Genomic DNA, 20,976 nt, shown 5'->3' with positions numbered 1-20,976 from the left:
GTGATGATGAAATAATTAAATTTTGACATAAATAGCTTCTCGTTTTCAGCTGATTGAGAACGTATTCATTTTTGAATGAAAGTCCTGAATTGACTACCTTCAATTCAAATTGACCATGACCCTGACCCCAAGTCAGTTTTCCATCATATTGCTTTCGCCTACTGAAAAAGGGCAGTGATTTGGACTGAACAGGGTGATAGATAAACTCACAGATGATGAAAGGCCGTAACGTGCTCGTTCCCAGAGAAAGGTCCTGTAACTTGTTATTATTGGCTCAGGGAATGGAGCAAGGCTACATGACTCACCCCTAAGATTCAACATACCGCACACATAAATAAGGAAACGGGTGCATTGCATGAAATTAGATCTGCCTTGCCAATGTCAACTCCTACAAATGAGGACAAGAGTTATCATGCTGGAACCTCAGCCTGGAATGTGAAGACTGTTGTCATCAGTGCTTGACTTGGACTGAAATACATGTTTGTACTCATTTTGGGTGGTGGAACAGTTCATATTTAGGTGCTATCTCATTGATAGAAATCGGAATGCATTACCAGCGCATTGAAAAGTTGATGTGATACTTTCCTGTGAATATATTGTCAACCTTCTGGCTTGTAGAGGTTGTGCGAGGAAACTTTCCTTATTCAAACTCATTTCTGCCTGATGAAGAATTCTGTGCAATTCAATGTTGGGTTTCCAGGCAAAGCCCTGGTGAGCTCCTGCCCAAGTCAAGCAATGGTTGCCATGGTTACCCTGTTGACGTTCTGTTTTCCAGGATGCACCAGTTCCCAGCCATCAAACTCTGATAGATGACTAATTCATTAATTCATTAATTAGGCCATTCCACTGTCACAGACACAGACCTGCATGCCCCCTCTCTCACAGCCTCTAACACTCTCTCTCATACACACACTTACAAAATGGCCTGAAACTCATGACAAAACCTCATGTTCCTTCCAAGGGACAACATCATTGACATGTCTATCATGTCAAGGTTTAGCCAACATATAGTGATACAACATTGTTCTACTTTAAATGATTGGCCATTAGGCTCAGGAGAGTATAAGAAAAAATTGGAAATAGCGAGATATTTTACTAACTTTTCATGCAAATATGCTGGTTACTTCACTCCAGCTGGTTTCTGATTGGAGAAGTTGCGGGTGTTGCAATGGACTCCCCTTACTTTGCCCCAGTCTCCCCCCAGTGTGGGACGTCCCGATGGGCGGATTTCAGGAGGGTTTGACAAGTAAAACTCCCAGTGTCGATTCTCTCGTCAAATGTTGTCGCGCTTGTTTATCACTTGGCTGGAGTATGAGCGGACCGAAGCTACAGGTAGGTCGACTGCATTGGTGTTTCTGGTGATATCATGCGCAGCGTCAGCGACACACTCACAGCGCTTGGGGCTTGGTACGCGTGGATGGAGAGACGGGAGTAGGAATAGTTGTAATGCGCGCGCCTTGTAAACATTTTATACGTTCCCATCGGTTTTTAATTGGACATTGAAGCGAAAACGTTTAATTTGATGATATAGCCTACTCCAGTATTTTGGATTTGAGAGCAAATGTGTTTTATAGGAAGCTATAGTATAGTACAGAATGTCACATGTTATTCGAAGGTATCTGTTTTACCGTTTAGAAATGAAAGCACTGTATCTAGTTCCCCATTTGAAGGTGTCATATCATACGCATTTGGACAAATTCACTTAGTGTTTTAAAGTGATCAAAAGTTTAATATTTGGTCCCAAATAGAGCCCCGCAGCGGTAAAGCTGCAATAGCTTACCACAGTATGAGTCATAATCCCCATAAACATAGCGGTCAAACAGTGAAATGTTTCCAATCGTTTTTCCACCTTTCATTTTTTCCACGGGGGATTTCAGAAACACTTAAAATAAGGGCTGTGTGACTTACACAATTTCTCCCTGGTCCCTAAAAGAAATAGACACATTTAAAAGTGTTAACTAGATGTGTTAACTAGAATTGGTGTTAACTTGAACCACTAATGGGGTGGCAGGTAGCCTAGTGGTTAGAGCATTGGGCCAGCAAGAGAAAGGTTGGTAGATCAAATCCCTGAGCTGACAAGGTAAACATCTGAACAAGGCAGTTCCCAGGTATGCCGTCATTGTAAATAGGAATTTGTTCTTAATATAATTGACTTGCGAAGTAAAATAATGCATTCATTCTATCACCCCTTTTCTGGTGAGCACTCCTTTATTTAGTCTTCTGGGGCACCAAGTTATGACAGAAGAGAGGCTGCTTATATCTAACTATAGTTGACAAAACAATGGCCTCCCAAATGTCACAAATTATAAGCAGAAAGTTGTCTAAATTTGGGGTGAAAATAGCAAGTAGGCTTTAAGGTCCAGTACGGTGTATCCGCTAAATAAATGAGGAATTATTATGGTGGATCAAACTGCTTGAGTTAGTTTCTACTTTTTGAAATGATTTGTTTGACAGTCAGATGAAAACATGATCACACAACACCCATGATACGAGAAACTGAGCCTGCGCAGACCGTAAAAACAACAGTGAACGGGATAAGATAGTTACATGCCACTGTATCCCGTCTAAGATCAGTATATACCATGCATCTTACCTGGGTTTCTCATAACCGGGTTACAAGCTTTTTTGGGGTTATTGTAAATGGGATAAGATGTTTATATGTGCCGACTCAAAAACAAAATAGTTGAGTATCCCGAATAATAAAAGGATATTGGCATGTATGTAAACATGGTCTTTGACATTCTGATTGAATCTATTCCGTTTGTGTTGGAAAGAGTTGATACTGTGGGGGAAAAAAAGATCCAATCTTTTTCTTTGGTGGTCTCTGGAGAAAGAAATCTAGCAAGCTAGGGACATGTCCATCTAAAAGGACCCAACAACATGTGAAGTTCATAGAAGCGTGGTAAATTGGGTGTCAAATTAAAGCTATTAGTTTATAAAAACAATGTTTTAAATGAAGACATATACTAAATTAAGTGGAAACCCCTACAAAAAGGGTGGCTACTTTGAAGAATCTCAGATACAGCGGGGCAAAAAAGTATTTAGTCAGCCACCAATTGTGCAAGTTCTCCCACTTAAAAAGATGAGAGAGGCCTGTAATATTTATCATAGGTACACTTCAACTATGACAGACAAAATGAGGGGAAAAAATCCAGAAAATCACATTGTAGGATTTTTTATGAATTTATTTGCAAATTATGGTGGAAAATAAGTATTTGGTCAATAACAAAAGTTTATACTTTGTTATATACCCTTTGTTGGCAATGACAGAGGTCAAACGTGTTCTGTAAGTCTTCACAAGGTTTTCACACACTGTTGCTGGTATTTTGGCCCATTCCTCCATGCAGATCTACTCTAGAGCAGTGATGTTTTGGGGCTGTTGCTGGGCAACATGGACTTTCACCTCCCTCCTTTCTATGGGGGTCAGATCTGGAGACTGGCTAGGCCACTCCAGGACCTTGAAATGCTTCTTACGAAGCCACTCCTTCATTGCCCGGGCGGTGTGTTTGGGATCATTGTCATGCTGAAAGACCCACTCACGTTTCATCTTCAATGCCCTTGCTGATGGAAGGAGGTTTTCACTCAAAATCTCACGACACATGGCCCCATTCATTCTTTCCTTTACACGGATCAGTCGTCCTGGTCCCTTTGCAGAAAAACAGCCCCAATGCATGATGTTTCCACCCCATGCTTCACAGTAGGTATGGTGTTCTTTGGATGCAACTCAGCATTCTTTGTCCTCCAAAAACGACGAGTTGAGTTTTTACCAAAAGGTTATATTTTGGTTTCGTCTGACCATATGACATTCTCCCAATCTTCTTCTGGATTATCCAAATGCTCTCTAGCAAACTTCAGACGGGCCTGGACATGTACTGGCTTAAGCAGAGGGACACGTCTGGCACTGCAGGATTTGAGTCCCTGACGGCGTAGTGTGTTACTGATTGTAAGCTTTGTTACTTTGGTCCCAGCTCTCTGCAGGTCATTCACTAGGTCCCCCCGTGTGGTTCTGGGATTTTTGCTCACCGTTCTTGTGATCATTTTGACACCACGGGGTGAGATCTTGCGTGGAGCCCCAGATCGAGTGATTTTATAAGTGATCTTTTATGTCTTCCATTTCCTAATAATTGCTCCCACAGTTGATTTCTTCAAACCAAGCTGCTTACCTATTGCAGATTCAGTCTTCCCAGCCTGGTGCAGGTCTACAATTTTGTTTCTGGTGTCCTTTGACAACTATTTGGTCTTGGCCATATTGGAGTGTGACTGTTTGAGGTTGTGGACATGTGTCATTTATACTGATAACAAGTTCAAACAGGTGCCATTAATACAGGTAACGAGTGGAGGACAGAGGAGCCTCTTAAAGAAGAAGTTACAGGTCTGTGAGAGCCAGAAATCTTGCTTGTTTGTAGGTGACCAAATACTTATTTTCCACCATAATTTGCAAATAAGTTAATTAAAAATCCTACAATGTGAATTTCTGCATTTTCTTTTCTCATTTTGTCTGTCTTAGTTGAATTGTACCTATGATGAAAATTACAGGCCTCTCATATTTTTAAGTGGGAGAACTTGCACAATTGGTGGCTGACTAAATACTTTTTTGCCCCGCTGTATATACAGTCGAAGTCGGAAGTTTACATACACTTAGGTTGGAGTTCTTGTTAACAAACTATAGTTTTGGCAAGTCGGTTAGCACATCTATTTTGTGCATGACACAAGTACTTTTTCCAACAATTGTTTACAGACAGATTATTTAACTTATAATTCACTGTATCACAATTCCAGTGGGTCAGAAGTATACACACTCTAAGTTGACTGTGCCTTTAAACAGCTTGGAAAATTCCAGAAAATTATGTAATGGCTTTAGGAGCTTCTGATAGGCTAATTGAGGGCATTTGAGTCATTTGGAGGTATACCTGTGGATGTATTTCAAGGCCTACCTTCAACCTCAGTGCCTCTTTGCTTGACATCATGGGAAAATCAAAAGAAAGCAGCTAAGACCTCAGGACAAAATTGTAGACCCCCACAAGTCTGGTTCATCCTTGGGAAAAATGTCCAAATGCCTGAAGGTACCACGTTCATCAGTACAAATAATTGTACGCAAGAATAAACACCATGGGACCACACAGCCATCATACCGCTCAGGAAGGAAACACATTCTGTCTCCTAGAGATGAACGTACTTTGGTGCGAGAAGTGCAAATCAATCCCAGAACAGCAGCAAAGGACCTTGTGAAGATGCTTGAGGAAACAGGTACAAAAGTATCTTTATCCACAGTAAAATGAGTCCTAGTTTGACATAACCTGAAAGGCTGCTCAGCAAGGAAGAAGCTACTGCTCCAAAACCGCCATAAGAAAGCCAGACTTCAGTTTGCAACTGCACATGGGGACAAAGATCATACTTTTGGAAGAAATGTACTCTGGTCTGATGAAACAAAAATAAAACTGTTTGGCCATAATGACCATCGTTATGTTTGGAGGGAAAAGGGGGACGCTTGCAAGCCGAAGAACACCATCCCAACCGTGAAGCGCCGGGGTGACAGCATCATGTTGTGGGGGTTCTTTGCTGCAGGAGGGACTGGTGCACTTCACAAAGTAGATGGCATCATGAGGGAGAAAACTATGTGGATATATTAAAGCAACATCTCCAGACATCAGTCAGGATGTTAAAGCTTGGGTCTTCCAAATGGACAATGACCCAAACATACTTCCAAAGTTGTGGCAAAATGGCTTGAGGACAACCAAGTAAAGGTATTGGAGTGGCCATGACAAAGCCCTTGACCTCAGTCCCATAGAAAATGTGTGGGCAGAACTGAAGACGCGTGTGTGAGCAAGGAGGGCTACAAACCTGACACCAGCTCTGTCAGGAGGAATGGTCCAAAATTCACCCAACTTATTGTTGGAAGCTTGTGGAAGGCTACATGAAAAATTTGATCAAAGTTAAACAATTTAAAGGCAATGCTACCAAATACTAATTGAGTGTATGTAAACTTCTGACCCACTGGGAATGTGATGAAATAAATGAAAGCTGAAATAAATCATTCTCTCTACTATTATTCTGATATTTCACATTCTTAAAATAAAGTGGTGATCTTAACTGGCATAAAACAGGGAATTTTTACTAGGATTAAAGGAGTTGTGAAAATTTGAGTTTAAATGCATTTGCCTAAGGTGAATGTAAACTTCCGACTTCAACTGTATATATATATATTTATATCTATATCACTTCGTGGCCAAAAGTTTTGAGAATGACACAAATATTAATTTCCACATAGTTTGCTGCTTCAGTGTCTTTAGATATTTTTGGAATTCGGAAAGTATAATAACAAATATTTCGTAAGTGTCAAAGGCTTTTATTGACAATTATACATGAAGTTGATGCAAAGAGTCAATATTTGCAGTGTTGACCCTTCTTTTTCAAGACCTCTGCAATTCGCCCTGGCATGCTGTCAATTAACTTCTGGGCCACATCCTGACTGATGGCAGCCCTTTCTTGCATGATCAATGCTTGGAGTTTGTCAGAATTTGCGGGGTTTTGTTTGTCCACCTGCCTCTTGAGGATTGACCACAAGTTCTCAATGGGATTAAGGTCTGGGGAGATTCCTGGCCATGGACCCACAATATCGATGTTTTGTTCCCCGAGCCATTTAGTTATCACTTTTGCCTTATGGCAAGGTGCTCCATCATGCTGGAAAAGGCATTGTTCTTCACCAAACTGTTCCTGGATGGTTGGGAGAAGTTGCTCTCAAGGATGTGTTGGTACCATTTTTTATTCATGGCTGTGTTCTTTGGCAAAATTGTGAGTGAACCCACTCCCTTGGCTGAGAAGTAACCCCACACATGAATGGTCTCAGGATGCTTTACTGTTGGCATGACACAGGACTGATGGTTGCGCTCACCTTTTCTTCTCCGGACAAGCTTTTTTCAGGATGCCCCAAACAATCAGAAAGGGGATTCATCAGAGAAAATGACTTTACCCCAGTCCTCAGCAGTCCAATCCCTGTACCTTTTGCAGAATATCAGTCTGTCCCTGATGTTTTTCCTGGAGAGAAGTGGCTTCTTTACTGCCCTTCTTGACACCAGGCCACCCTCCAAAAGTCTTTGCCTTACTGAGCGTGCAGATGCACTCATACCTGCCTGCTGCCATTCCTTAGCAAGCTCTGTACTGTTGGTGCCCCGATCCCACAACTGAATCAACTTTAGGAGACGGTCCTGGCTCTTGCTGGACTTTCTTGATCGCCCTCACAACATTTGAACCTCTCTCCTTGAAGTTCTTGATGATCCGATAAATGGTTGATTTAGGTGCAATCTTACTGGCAGCAATATCCTTGCCTGTGAAGCCCTTTTTATGCAAAGCAATGATGACGGCACATGTTTCCTTGCAGGTAACAATGGTTGACAGAGGAAGAACAATGATTCCAAGCCTCCTTTTGAAGCTTCCAGGCTGAGTGATCTCCAGCCTTGTCCACTTCAACACTCACACCTGTGTTAACGAGAGAATCACTGGCATGATGTCAGCTGGTCCTTTTGTGGCAGGGTTGAAATGCAGTGGACATGTGTTTTGGGGGATTCAGTTCATTTGCATGGCAAAGAGGGGCTTTGCAATGAATTGCAATTCATCTGATCACTCACTCTTCATAACATTCTGGAGTATATGCAAATTGTCGTCATACAGACTGAGGCAGCAGACTTTGTGAAAAGTCATATTTGTGCCATTCTCAAAACTTTTGGCCACGACTGTATATATATATTGAACAAATATATAAACACAACATGTAAAGTATTGGTCCCATGGAAAAAGCTGAAAAAACGATCCCAGAAGTTTTCCATATGCTGAAAATTCTTATTTCTCTTTAATTTTGTGCACAAATTTGTTTACATCCCCGTTAGTGCACATTTCTCCTTTGCCAAAATAATTAATTTAATTAATAAAATTAATTAAAGTTAATCTTAAGTGAATCATTGTTTATTGTCAGCGCACTGGAGAGGTTCCAACCCACTAATCCCGGAGCAGACCCAGCAGTTGGCTTATATACGGCTTATATACGGCTATATATATATATATATTAATGAATCATTACCATTTTGTTTCATTCATGTGACCAACCAATACTGTTTCATAACATGTGACAGACCAACACCGTGAGGCTTCTCCTCTCTAAGTTGAGATCTTGAAACTGAGACATCTTTTGTTTGTTCTCAAAACAAGGTCTGTGCGTACTGCCAAATTGAATCTACTGAAAAGAGGAGGATTTATTCAGTCAACCACTTGCATGAACACAGAAATTGGTTTATAGAACAACACATGAAAAGAACACAGAAATTAGTTATGCACAAACATGAAAATTCCCATTACAATAGAAATTAGAAATTAATGCACTTTATGTAAATCTTTGTGGGGCAAACAAAAGCAGAAATGTGGGATGCATGCCAGCAAAGCCACTACACAACACAACACTAATCAATACAATAATTGCACTAATGGTGAAAAAGTGTGCCCACAAGCTGTTAGGGCCTACATGAAGCTGTCCCAACAGCAGAGTCCCAACAGCAGTCCCAACACTTTACCACAGCTATACCTGGCTATCAGCGGAGCCTTGTCTGGCAGCTAAACAGTTCATTCAGCCTCAGTTACTGCCTTTTAAAAAATATAGCTGATATGGCTGACTTGCTTAAACAAATGGGGTTTCTACTGGAAATTGAGTCGTTCCCTTATGCCATAGTTTGTACGACAAGCGGATAAGAGGCAATCCGTAATTTCAATTAAGACATTCATGAGCGAGCTAGGACGGACATAGTCAGTATAACTATTTGGTCAGCACTTTTGAAATGTACGGTGACAGAATTCAGAACATGGGCCGTTCTTACAGTATTCTCCCTGGACACCAAGTCAGAACCATAGAATAAATAAAGGGTAGCAAATAAGCAGACAATGAAAGCTCTTACAATATTTGATGATTACATTTATCTAAAACAGGTTTATAGGCTACACATACACCACAAAGTCAGAACAGAAGGCAAAATTAGGAGGAGAAAATAGACCAAATTATTAGCGTGAGGCACACGGGCTACTAACAGCTTAATACACAACATACAGTACCAACATACAGTACCAGTCTAAAGTTTGGACACACTTACTCATTCAATGGTTGTTATTGTCTTTATTGTTATTGTTATTGTCTTTATTTTTACTATAATAGTGAAGACATCAAAACTATGAAATAACACATACGAAATCATGTAGTAACCAAAAAAGTGTTAAACAAATCAAAATATATTTTAGATTTTAGATACTTCAAAGTAGCCATCCTTTGTTTTGATGACAGCTTTGTACACTCTTGGCATTCTCTCAACCAGTTTCATGAGGCAGTCACTTGGAATGCATTTCAATTAACAGGTGTGCCTTGTTAAAAGTTAATTTGTGGAAGTTATTTCCTTCTTAATAGGTGGTAGGTGTGTCCTTGAATTGGTACTGTACATAGTTTTACTTTCTTAGCTACAATATATCTTTGCCTTGCATATTACATCATTTATGCAGCAGCATACAAGACCATTTTGGACTCACCTTGTCGTGCTCTACTCACTTGAACAGGAGAGTGGTCCTTTGTGGGCAAATTTAGTCATCCAACTTTGTCATCAAAGTCTGACATTCTTTGGATTTATGGTGCTTTCAAGACAACTGGGAGCTCGGAAAAAAACACGGTCGAATCATGAGGACATCAGTGATCTTCAGGTCGTAGCTCTAGAAAGACATCCGAGTTCCAGATGTACAATTCTGAGTTGGATGACCGTTCAAAACATATTTTTCCCCAGTTCCCAGTTGTCTTGAACTCAATGAAGTCAGATTTCGCAGTTCCGAGTTAACAGTTGTTTTGAGCGTGGTACTAATCAGCATAACCAATGTTGAACGTTTATCATTATGATTATGCTTGGAAAAGAGACCCTTAATCCCAGACTTGGGATCACACAGACACTCCACGGAATAGCAGGCTAGGGACTGCTTTGCAATGCTTGTAGTTAGCCAAATATTCCTTCAAATCCACTCATTGTTGAATTTGCGATTTCCAACTTGTTGCGTAATGTTTATGTCCAATGGCCGATGACCCCAGATACGTTTTATCTCAAATTTCTCTTCATTATTTTTGTCTTCATATGACAAGGATTAAAAAGGATTTGCCAGCAGATTGTCAACTTGATTCATGATGATGACTGCTAGCTAAGAATTTGAAAGTAGTCCAATCAAAGCTACAGTAGATGTGATTTGACGTAATTTTATCTGTGGCCAATGACCTTGAGTCTTCTTGGATGGGCACTTCTAATGTAACTTTATGGCAGCACGCAATGGGATTAAATTTTCGAGCTATACCCTTAAACTTGGCGGTGACGTAGTGTCCCCATAAGTGACAAAACACTGAGCCAATCACGGCGCAGCTAGGAGAACATTACCAATCCCTCCGTATTTTCCGCTTGCTGACCCATCACCACAGAAAGCACTGAGCCAGGCTGAAACACCGGCATTTTGGAGCTTATTTACTCCAGAAAGAGACCACGTTTGTATGCGGTTTTATTAACTCCATTTTTTGTAACATTGTTACATTGCAAACTGATATGTGATGCGTATTAATGTCGAAATAAAGTGCAAAACAGGCAAACCAAAAGTACTTTGTATTTTTCTCCGCTCATACAGGAGTAATATAGACCTAGTGCACTAATTTGGTGGGGATTTGTTATTTATTTATTTCAGAGCAACGCCTCAGCACCCCTACTTCCCGTTGCTATGCTTATCTGACAGGGGGGTGCTAGCGGATGGAAACTGTGTGCCTCCCAAAACTATCTCCTTTAGCCTGAAGTGTAGGGCTACCCTTGTGCACTAGCCTACTTCCCACAAATCGAGAAGCATTGGTGCATCGGAGGCATGGGATTGTGGGAGTTTCCACCATATTTCTTATACCAGTCATTTCCTTTCAAATCAGAGAAGTGAAGGGAACAAGTGCACACATTGGGAGGATGGAGATAATTGGGACATAGCCCCTAGTTAGCGAGTCCACAAGGCTACTGCAGCGCTTTCTGTAATCCACAGGATGGAGAGTGAAAGCTATTGGAGTCAGTTAAAGGTCCAATGCAGCTGTTTTTATCTCAATATCAAATTATTTCTGGATAACAAGAATGTACCTTACTGTAATTGTAAAATGGTCAAAAGTTAACAAAAATAGCAACTTAGCGAAGAGCAATTTCTCAAGATAGAAGTGGGAAACTGAAAACCATTGCTGTTATTGGCAGAGCGGTTTGGAACTAGGGCTGGGCGATATCTAAATAATTCAATTAATATTTTAGCACGATGTTCCAAATGCCTTTATCGTAAAAATATATTTTTTTAATTAGCGTTTTTTGTTGTTCTTCGTCTTGTCTCTTTTGCTCCTTCTGTACTGTGTGCACTGTGCACCTTCCCACTCCACAGACACCAAGCCCCTCCTCCTTCTGTACTGTGTGCACCTTCCCACTCCACAGACACCAAGCCCCTCCCCCTTCTGTACTGTGTGCACTGTGCACCTTCCTACTCCACAGACACCAAGCCCCTCCTCCTTCTGTACTGTGTGCACTGTGCACCTTCCCACTCCACAGACACCAAGCCCCTCCCCCTTCTGTACTGTGTGCACTGTGCACCTTCCCACTCCACAGACACCAAGCCCCTCCTCCTTCTGTACTGTGTGCACCTTCCCACTCCACAGACACCAAGCCCCTCCCCCTTCTGTACTGTGTGCACTGTGCACCTTCCCACTCCACAGACACCAAGCCCCTCCTCCTTCTGTACTGTGTGCACCTTCCCACTCCAAAGACACCAAGCACCTCCTCCTTCTGTACTGTGTGCACCTTCCCACTCCACAGACACCAAGCCCCTCCTCCTTCTGTGCTGTGTGCACCTTCCCACTCCACAGACACCAAGCCCCTCCTCCTTCTGTACTGTGTGCACCTTCCCACTCCACAGACACCAAGCCCCTCCCCCTTCTGTACTGTGTGCACCTTCCCACTCCACAGACACCAAGCCCCTCCTCCTTCTGTACTGTGTGCACCTTCCCACTCCACAGACACCAAGCCCCTCCTCCTTCTGTACTGTGTGCACCTTCCCACTCCACAGACACCAAGCCCCTCCTCCTTCTGTGCTGTGTGCACCTTCCCACTCCACAGACACCAAGCCCCTCCCCCTTCTGTGCTGTGTGCACTGTGCACCTTCCCACTCCACAGACACCAAGCCCCTCCTCCTTCTGTACTGTGTGCACCTTCCCACTCCACAGACACCAAGCCCCTCCTCCTTCTGTGCTGTGTGCACCTTCCCACTCCACAGACACCAAGCCCCTCCTCCTTCTGTGCTGTGTGCACCTTCCCACTCCACAGACACCAAGCCCCTCCTCCTTCTGTGCTGTGTGCAACTTCCCACTCCACAGACACCAAGCCCCCCTTCTGTGCTGTGTGCACTGTGCACCTTCCCACTCCACAGACACCAAGCCCCTCCTCCTTCTGTACTGTGTGGACTGTGCACCTTCCCACACACACACACACACACACAAACAAAGCCCCTCCCCCTGCCAGTCACAACAACAACAGCGAAAGATAGCTTCTTCTTCTCTGACAGACAACAAGCAGTTGGAACTCGCTATTTGCATTTAAGGTTTGGTCCTACAGAATCGGTCATATGGTAGGTGTGACAATATTTAAACAATATTTTACTGTAATAGATGAGAGCACAACCTTTCTAGAAATACCCTTTTTATATATCTCAACTCCCAAAATGTAGAACAGAGCAGACCCTACAAAAACAAGAGTATCAATGAACATGATTGTGGAAGATTAAGGCTCAGTTTCTGTCGCGCGCGGCACTGCGCTACCGCTAGCAGCATTTTCGCCACAGACTGTCATGTGCCAGATGTCTAGTCTGTGATTTAGAAATATGCAATGTGCATACAAAGACTAATTTGTCAGGAATTGGCAACTTGTTCTCATTCTGTGAAATAAGCATCTTGATGATCATTACTCAGGTGCACCTTGGGAAAATGAAAGGCCACTCTAAAATGTGCAGTTTTGTCACACAACACAATGCCACAGATTCAAGTTTCGAGGGAGCGTGCAACTGGCATGCTGACTGCAGGAATGTCCACCAGACCTGTTGCCAGTGAATTTAATGTTCATTTCTCTACAATAAGCCACGTCCAAAGTCACTTCAGAGAATTTGGCAGTATGTCCAATCGACCACATAACCGTAGACCATGTGAATGGCTTCGTGTGGGTGAGTGGTTTGCTGATGTCAACGTTGTGAAAACAGTGCCCCATGGTGGCAGTGGGGTTATGGTATGGGCAGGCATAAGCTACAGACAATGAACACAATTGCATTTTATCGATGGCAATTTAAATGGACAGAGAAACCTTGACGAGATCCTGAGGCCCATTGGCGCGCCATTCATCTGCCACTATCACCTCATGTTTCAGCACGATAATGCACGGCCCCATGTCACAAATATCTGTACACAGTTCCTGGAAGCTGAAAACTTCTTCCATGGCCTGCATACTCACCAGACATGTCACCCATTGAGCATGTTTGGGATGCTCTGGATCAACGTGTACAACAGCGTGTTCCAGTTCCAGCCAATATCCAGCAAATTCTCACAGCCATTGAAGAGGAGTGGGACAACATTCCACAGGCCACAATCAACAGCCTGATCAACTCTATGTAAAGGAGATGTGTTGCTCTACAATTGGAAACGGGTGGTCACACCAGATACTGAATGTTTTTCTGATCCACGCACCCTACCTTTTTTTCTAAGGTATCTGTGACCAACAGATGCATATCTGTATTCCCTGTCATGTGAAATTCATAGAATCAGGCCTAATGAATTTATTTAAATTTACTGATTTCCTTATATCAAATGTAACTCAGTAAAATCTTTTAAATTGTTGCATGTTGCATTTTTATATTTTTATTCAGAATAGATCCAAGTAGACTTTATATTTAAAGATAAGCTAGCTACTCACTAGCACATTGGCTTGAGAGATTGTTTGAGAGCTGTGTTCATTGTCTAACGCCTGCTACAAGAAGTTGGTCATTGTCTATAACACCTGCTACAAGAAGTTGGTCATTGTCTATAATACCTGCTACAAGAAGTTGGTCATTGTCTATAACGCCTGCTACAAGAAGTTGGTCATTGTCTATAACGCCTGCTACAAGAAGTTGGTCATTGTCTATAACACCTGCTACAAGAAGTTGGTCATTGTCTATAATACCTGCTACAAGAAGTTGGTCATTGTCTATAATGCCTGCTACAAGAAGTTGGTCATTGTCTATAACGCCTGCTACAAGAAGTTGGTCATTGTCTATAATGCCTGCTACAAGAAGTTGGTCATTGTCTATAATACCTGCTACAAGAAGTTGGTCATTATCTATAATGCCTGCTACAAGAAGTTGGTCATTATCTATAATGCCTGCTACAAGAAGTTGGTCATTGTCTATAATACCTGCTACAAGAAGTTGGTCATTGTCTATAATACCTGCTACAAGAAGTTGGTCATTGTCTATAACGCCTGCTACAAGAAGTTGGTCATTGTCTATAACGCCTGCTACAAGAAGTTGGTCATTGTCTATAATGCCTGCTACAAGAAGTTGGTCATTGTCTATAATACCTGCTACAAGAAGTTGGTCATTGTCTATAATACCTGCTACAAGAAGTTGGTCATTGTCTATAATACCTGCTACAAGAAGTTGGTCATTGTCTATAACGCCTGCTACAAGAAGTTGGTCATTGTCTATAACGCCTGCTACAAGAAGTTGGTCATTGTCTATAATGCCTGCTACAAGAAGTTGGTCATTGTCTATAATGCCTGCTACAAGAAGTTGGTCATTGTCTATAACGCCTGCTACAAGAAGTTGGTCATTGTCTATAACGCCTGCTACAAGAAGTTGGTCATTGTCTATAATACCTGCTACAAGAAGTTGGTCATTGTCTATAATACCTGCTACAAGAAGTTGGTCATTGTCTATAACGCCTGCTACAAGAAGTTGGTCATTGTCTATAATACCTGCTACAAGAAGTTGGTCATTGTCTATAACGCCTGCTACAAGAAGTTGGTCATTGTCTATAATGCCTGCTACAAGAAGTTGGTCATTGTCTATAACGCCTGCTACAAGAAGTTGGTCATTGTCTATAATACCTGCTACAAGAAGTTGGTCATTGTCTATAATGCCTGCTACAAGAAGTTGGTCATTATCTATAATACCTGCTACAAGAAGTTGGTCATTGTCTATAATGCCTGCTACAAGAAGTTGGTCATTGTCTATAATGCCTGCTACAAGAAGTTGGTCATTGTCTATAACGCCTGCTACAAGAAGTTGGTCATTGTCTATAATGCCTGCTACAAGAAGTTGGTCATTGTCTATAACGCCTGCTACAAGAAGTTGGTCATTGTCTATAACGCCTGCTACAAGAAGTTGGTCATTATCTATAATACTATAATCTATAATACATTATCTATAATGTGTGTGTGTGTGTAACTGTGAGAGTGTGTGAGTGTATGTACAGTGACGGTTCAAGCTTGCACCCCCACTATATAACACAGGATATTACCTTTTTTGACTGCACTGGGCCTTTAAAGGTCATAAATTGCTGTCCGCCAGCCATGCAGGGAGGTTGATAGAGACACAAGGCTGGAGAATTTTAGGCTTGTAGCTAAGAATGTACAAAAGGGGTTTCAGTGAGAAACACTACAACTTATGACAACTGTTGTAAATGTGGTGGGAGTGGCATCTTTTTGGGAATATGAACCAAGTAGCCTACATACAAATGGTAGGGTTAGAAACAATAGACGACTGCATATCTAGCCAAAGTTCAGTTATGACGTACAGAATTATAAACACCATAATATAATCAATGCTGATTGGCTGACATTCGTAGTATATCAGCGCGTATACCACGGGTATGACAAAACATTTATTTTTACTGCTCTAATTACAGTGGTTACCACTTTATAATAGCAATAAGGTACCTCGGGGGTTTATGATATATGGCCAATATACCACGGCTCTGTGCTACGTCGTGCATAAGACCAGCCCTTGGGCTTGGCATATTGGCCATATGGATAAGAGCTTCTGCTAAATGACTAAAATGTAAATGATTTACATATTTTCAGTAAAAACTTTATTTTGATTAATTTATTCATACTATTTCATCCTTCCACAAGATATAGTCCTGACCCAAGTCTAGGGTTACTGCCCAAGCCGGCTCGTTGTTAGTTCTATTGGTCCGGTTGCCAGAGACATGAGTTGTTGCCAGTTGTTGTCAATTTAATCTGTATCTATGGACACAATCCAATTGTTCATTCTAAATGCTCTATTGCCAGACTGGCTGGCAACGTTCTTATCCTTTGCTGCCTAGCTAGCCAACTATGGCTAACTTACAGTCATGTCTAACAGTGCAGCCAGAATAACAACAGAGTTGCTGCATTTGCGTTTGTTTAAGCTGTTTTCTAGTTTTGATACATCCATAACAAAGAGTTAATGATGTGAGATTTCACCTGGCATAGAAAATGTGCTCTCTTGTCAGGACAGTGTTGTTCAGAGGAGCTAGCCAACAACACAGCTAACACAATAACTTCAAACTGAAGCTGGAAACAAAGGTGTTGTCATGAGGTTGGCCTGGGGGTAGGTTTATGACAGTCATAAATACCTCTTCCCCCCTTTTTCCTCTCTCCACCCTACTGATGTTACATTTGCAAAACCCTTGGTTAACATAGAGATTATGGGAACATCAGAAGGTGGGGGGAAATGAACTATATTCTGGTAATCCGACCAATTGAACATATGCGGTGGTACTTAATGAATATGATGTCAGTTCGGTTGTCATCTGAGACATTCTCATCAATGATAAGATGACATAAACTCTACAGTGGAAAGTCTATACATCAGAGTTATCAGATTCACATGGAATTGTTTGTAATAACATGCGTCTTGGTGAGAGGTGTAGGAGTCAGGCGCAGGAGAGCAGGGATGTCTGAGAAGCGTGTTTAATAATATAGTCCACCAATACGAAACGGCACAGACAAAAATCCCAAAATTAGGCTCTCGAATAATCAGAAACTCGTGCAAACACACGGAGAAAAAACAACAAACATCAAATACAATCGAGCGCAATACACACAAGTCTAATCCTGCATGAATTACGGCAGGTAACAGGTGCCCTATATACCCACAGAAATCAAAGCAATTGAAAACCAGGTGTGAAAAGGAACACAGACAAAACAACCAGAAAAAGAAAAAGGGATCGGTAGCGACTAGTGGACCGGCGACGCCGAGCGCCGCCTGAACAAGGAGGGGAGTTACCTTCGGTAGAAGTCGTGACATTGTTGTTCAATTTAAATGTTTGAATATGAGATTATTCGTGATGGGATGAAATGTGATTTTAGCTTCTAAAATGTGAGATTTGGGTTTTCATAAGGTAGGGCTATGCTCAATCAGTGGCCCGCCCCTGTGAAGGGACATGGGCTATAAAACTTTTCAAACACGCCCTCCTCTCCCTTCCTTCCTATATAAAGCCTTGACGACAATGTAATCTCCTGTTCCGGGGACGTGAGGACGACGGTCCGATGTCAGAATGGTTCAGATAATAACTACAGAACGAAGCCAACATCAGCGTAAGCTTTGGTTGTGAATGGTATGAACTTTGAACTCTTATTCACAACAGAAGTGATACCTCCTAGCTGTTGAGTTGGCAACAGCAGATGCAAACGCAGGTTTGGAAGGAACAGACAGAGTATCCCGTCTATCACACAACGACGTTACTACAACGTATCCAATTGACAACCAGAGACATTCTTCAAAGGACTCGGTTGGGCAACACGGCCTTCCATCTATCACCAACCTACCGAAGCGCAGCTCAGAGTAAATATTTATTGCATTTTCCTTTTCCAAATGGGCGGTAATTTAGAATGCATAAGATACTGTATTGACGATAGCACAGCTTCACCCTTTGTTCCTCAGTCTTCCCGCTCTTTCACTCAAACCCAGCCCCTTTTCTTTTGTGTAACCAGCTGTCATATCTGTTCCGCCCGCCAGGGACGTTTTCCTTTATGACGGAATTTGTAATCAAGTTGATTAATTATCTGTACGTGTAATTCTGTGTGATTAGTTAGGTATTTAGTAAATAAATAATTAAACACCATTTTGTATTGCTGATTCAACTTGTTAGCCAGGGTTCTTTCTTGCAGATAACCAAGAATTTACAACTTTCAGATGAGACTGAATTAAGATGATTAATATTGACTGCTATTGATGTAAAATATTACTAGGTCTTTAAGAGTTTATTCGGAAGATAACAGCTCTATAAATATTATTTTGTGGCGCCCTGACTCTCTAGTTAATTACATTTACATGATTAGCTCAATCATGTAACATTAATTACGGAGAAATTATTTTATAGAATAGCATGTCATTTTTTTTATACTTCAGAAAACGTGAATTCATAAAACATGCGACCATCCTTCTGTAGTTCCACAGTAGACTAGGCTACTGCCAGACCAGAGATCCCTTGGGGAAAAAAATAACTCAATGGCACTCAACTGGATCGGTAAAGTCTGAATAGGTCAAGACAAAAACGTCTTATTTTAACTGGTGTGAATAATGCTTCAAGACTGATTTTTGTACACCTTTCTGTCTCTCTCTCTCTGTATGTCTCTCTCTCTCTCTCTGTCTGTATGTCTCTCTCTCACACCCACACACACACACACACACACACACACAGCATCTCCTTGGCACCTCTGTCTTTTCTCTCATGCTGCTACCTCTGGTGTTGTCTTGTGACAGCAACCGGACCATGAGAGAGATCGCTGAAGACTACGAGTTTGTCATCTCCCTGCTCCTTCAGAAGCTTGTAAGTAACATGATGGACAATGAGTTTTCATTTTGCCATTGAGATAAATAGTTTATGGATTTTAAACTGTGTTAAACTGAGATCTCTTCTCTCACTCCTAGGAGAACAACCTCACTGAATCATTAAAAGAGTCTCATAAAAGCTGCACAGGTGAAATGCCTGAATGTGAGAAGGATAACGTGAGTATTTACAATATTCTGAACAATCCACCGTTTCTTCGAAAAATCTACTCTTGACTTCCTTCCATCTAAATCATTGCTCTGGTCACATTGTTTTTGTAGGAAAGACAGTTTATTTACAACATGATGTGTAGCCATACCAGACTCATTAGGCTCTTTAAGCTAGAGAGGCTCAAGAGAGAAATCCTGTGCTCACTGGGCCACTACTGTCCTAGAAAACAGGTGAGATCCATTCATAGTAGAACTAACGTTACCAACTATTAAACCAACTACACTTACAACTATTAAACCAACTACACTTACAACTATTAAACCAACTACACTTACATAATGTCTTTCTGATGCATGTTCAGATTCTCTCCTTTACATCTAATCACTGTATTATTCCTGACCATAGATATTTATTGACCATATTATTATTGTGTTGTCAATGGTCTGGTTTCTCAACGTCCAGAGGAGTTCACAAGGACAGCACACAACCCATCGGCATCAGAGGAGAAAGAAGAAGAAGCCAGGAGGGGAAACGGTGGAGGAGAAAGAGAGAACGGAGGAGAACAGAGGGACCACGGAGGGAGGGGAGAGGTTGAACAGTTGGAAACAGCAGGGACGAGAGAGAAAGGAGAGACGCAGGAGCACAGAGGCCATGAAAAGGAGGCGGAGACAGTGTGGACTGAAGGTGTTTGTGGACAGCCTGAAGGAGTGCTACATGTCTCTGGCTGAAAGACATGGAGACCTGAAGTGAGAGGAGAGATGCGGCCGAGCTAACCCCACCAAGCATTTATTTACCACTTTCTTGCAGGTATACCCCTTTATACATATCAGTGGGTAACTGGCAAAATCCGAGGGGTGGAGAGTGTTTTTAAACCATGGGGGCTGTTTGAATTTCAAATTAGGGAGGAGTTAAACAATTCCGTGTTAATTCATTTACCTGCAAAAAAAGCAAAGAGAAACATTCACACAGATTCCTGTCTTTTGTTTACAGGCTCTGTGAAAATGCAGGAACCATGACTAGGACTTTATGTGTTTTTTATTGTCCAAGCTTTCTACACCTTTCATAAGCTAGGTTTCCATTCGACTGGAGAAAGACGTGAATAGTCTAAAATGCACGTGACAAAATATGCACATTTTCCCGCCTGGCATGTTTCCATCAAATTGACTTGTTGCTGATAAAAGGCTGTGTGTTAGAATGGAAGGCACATAAAAATGACTTTTGTAGTTAAATTACCACGTACAGAATAAAACATACAAGTTAAATGGGTTTCGATTGCATTTTCAACTCTGATGGTTTTGTCACTAAACATGTTGAGTTATATAACGAATGTACCCACTCAGGTATTGGCATGTACCCACTCAGGTATTGGCATGTACCCACTCAGGTATTGATGTACCCACTCAGGTATTGATGTACCCACTCAGGTATTGATGTACCCACTCAGGTATTGATGTACCCACTCAGGTATTGGCATGTACGCTCTGTCGCAGATACAGTGTCTACATGGTGAGATTCTTATTGACAAAAGAGCATTTTTGTTTGTCAAACGGCATCCAAGAATTGATCATCATGTCACCAGAATAAGACCCTCGATATTTATTGGAAAAGAGCATGAAGCTCATCACCTTACACTTTCACCACCCTGTAAAGTTCATCATAACTTATTTCATCTGTAGCCTAATAAACGACATGCTTTTCTGAGTCGTAGGAGGAGGACCAAACACCATGTCATCACGTGACTCCAAGTTTACTTCCCTATGATGGTTATTATATCAATATTTGCACATAAGAGTTTCCACTGCCATTTCTCACGTAATTAATTTGACAAACAACGATCCCATCTTGTCTAGAGTATTTTGTTTTGTCGACATTTGGAAAGTTTACCGACAAATTAGCTGTCTCCA

The 20,976-nt window shown here is 41.6% G+C and overlaps 1 protein-coding gene and 1 long non-coding RNA gene across 9 annotated transcripts; one reads left to right on the top strand and one right to left on the bottom strand.

Moving 5' to 3' along the window:
• Positions 1-1,082: 1,082 nt before the first annotated feature.
• On the top strand, positions 1,083-20,338 carry LOC127917515 (uncharacterized). 8 transcript variants are annotated; one of them, XR_008097508.1, is made up of 6 exons: positions 1,083-1,332; positions 18,773-18,901; positions 19,003-19,080; positions 19,183-19,302; positions 19,535-19,879; positions 20,063-20,338. XR_008097508.1 is itself a non-coding variant. In XM_052500605.1 (5 exons), exons 1-5 carry the CDS (start codon positions 1,114-1,116, stop codon positions 19,820-19,822), a joined length of 834 nt encoding a protein of 277 aa, XP_052356565.1. In that variant the 5' UTR covers positions 1,086-1,113; the 3' UTR covers positions 19,823-20,338. The 8 variants fall into 8 exon arrangements, 7 of the variants coding, with proteins under 7 accessions (XP_052356565.1, XP_052356574.1, XP_052356568.1 ...); XM_052500605.1 differs by having other exon boundaries at positions 1,086-1,332; positions 19,535-20,338; XM_052500614.1 differs by having other exon boundaries at positions 1,089-1,332; positions 18,835-18,901; positions 19,535-20,338.
• On the bottom strand, positions 12,652-15,710 carry LOC127917590 (uncharacterized). The gene is made up of 4 exons (XR_008097574.1): positions 15,489-15,710; positions 14,994-15,257; positions 14,499-14,927; positions 12,652-14,201 (listed from the first exon to the last, which is right to left on the bottom strand). It is a non-coding gene; the product is annotated as an uncharacterized LOC127917590 (long non-coding RNA).
• Positions 20,339-20,976: the final 638 nt, after the last annotated feature.

The sequence above is a fragment of the Oncorhynchus keta genome, chromosome 4, assembly GCF_023373465.1.
Source record: "Oncorhynchus keta strain PuntledgeMale-10-30-2019 chromosome 4, Oket_V2, whole genome shotgun sequence".
NCBI lineage: Eukaryota > Metazoa > Chordata > Actinopteri > Salmoniformes > Salmonidae > Oncorhynchus > Oncorhynchus keta.
This window is presented reverse-complemented; position numbering and strand designations above follow the sequence as displayed.

Bases quoted from the DNA above. Each gene is read 5' to 3' on its own strand.
- LOC127917515 (XM_052500605.1), top strand. From the start codon at position 1,114: ATGCTGGTTACTTCACTCCAGCTGGTTTCTGATTGGAGAAGTTGCGGG. The intron at 1,333-18,772 runs GTAGGTCGACTG...ACACACACACAG, and splicing joins TGAGCGGACCGAAGCTACAG to CATCTCCTTGGCACCTCTGT. The intron at 19,081-19,182 runs GTGAGTATTTAC...TTGTTTTTGTAG, and splicing joins CTGAATGTGAGAAGGATAAC to GAAAGACAGTTTATTTACAA.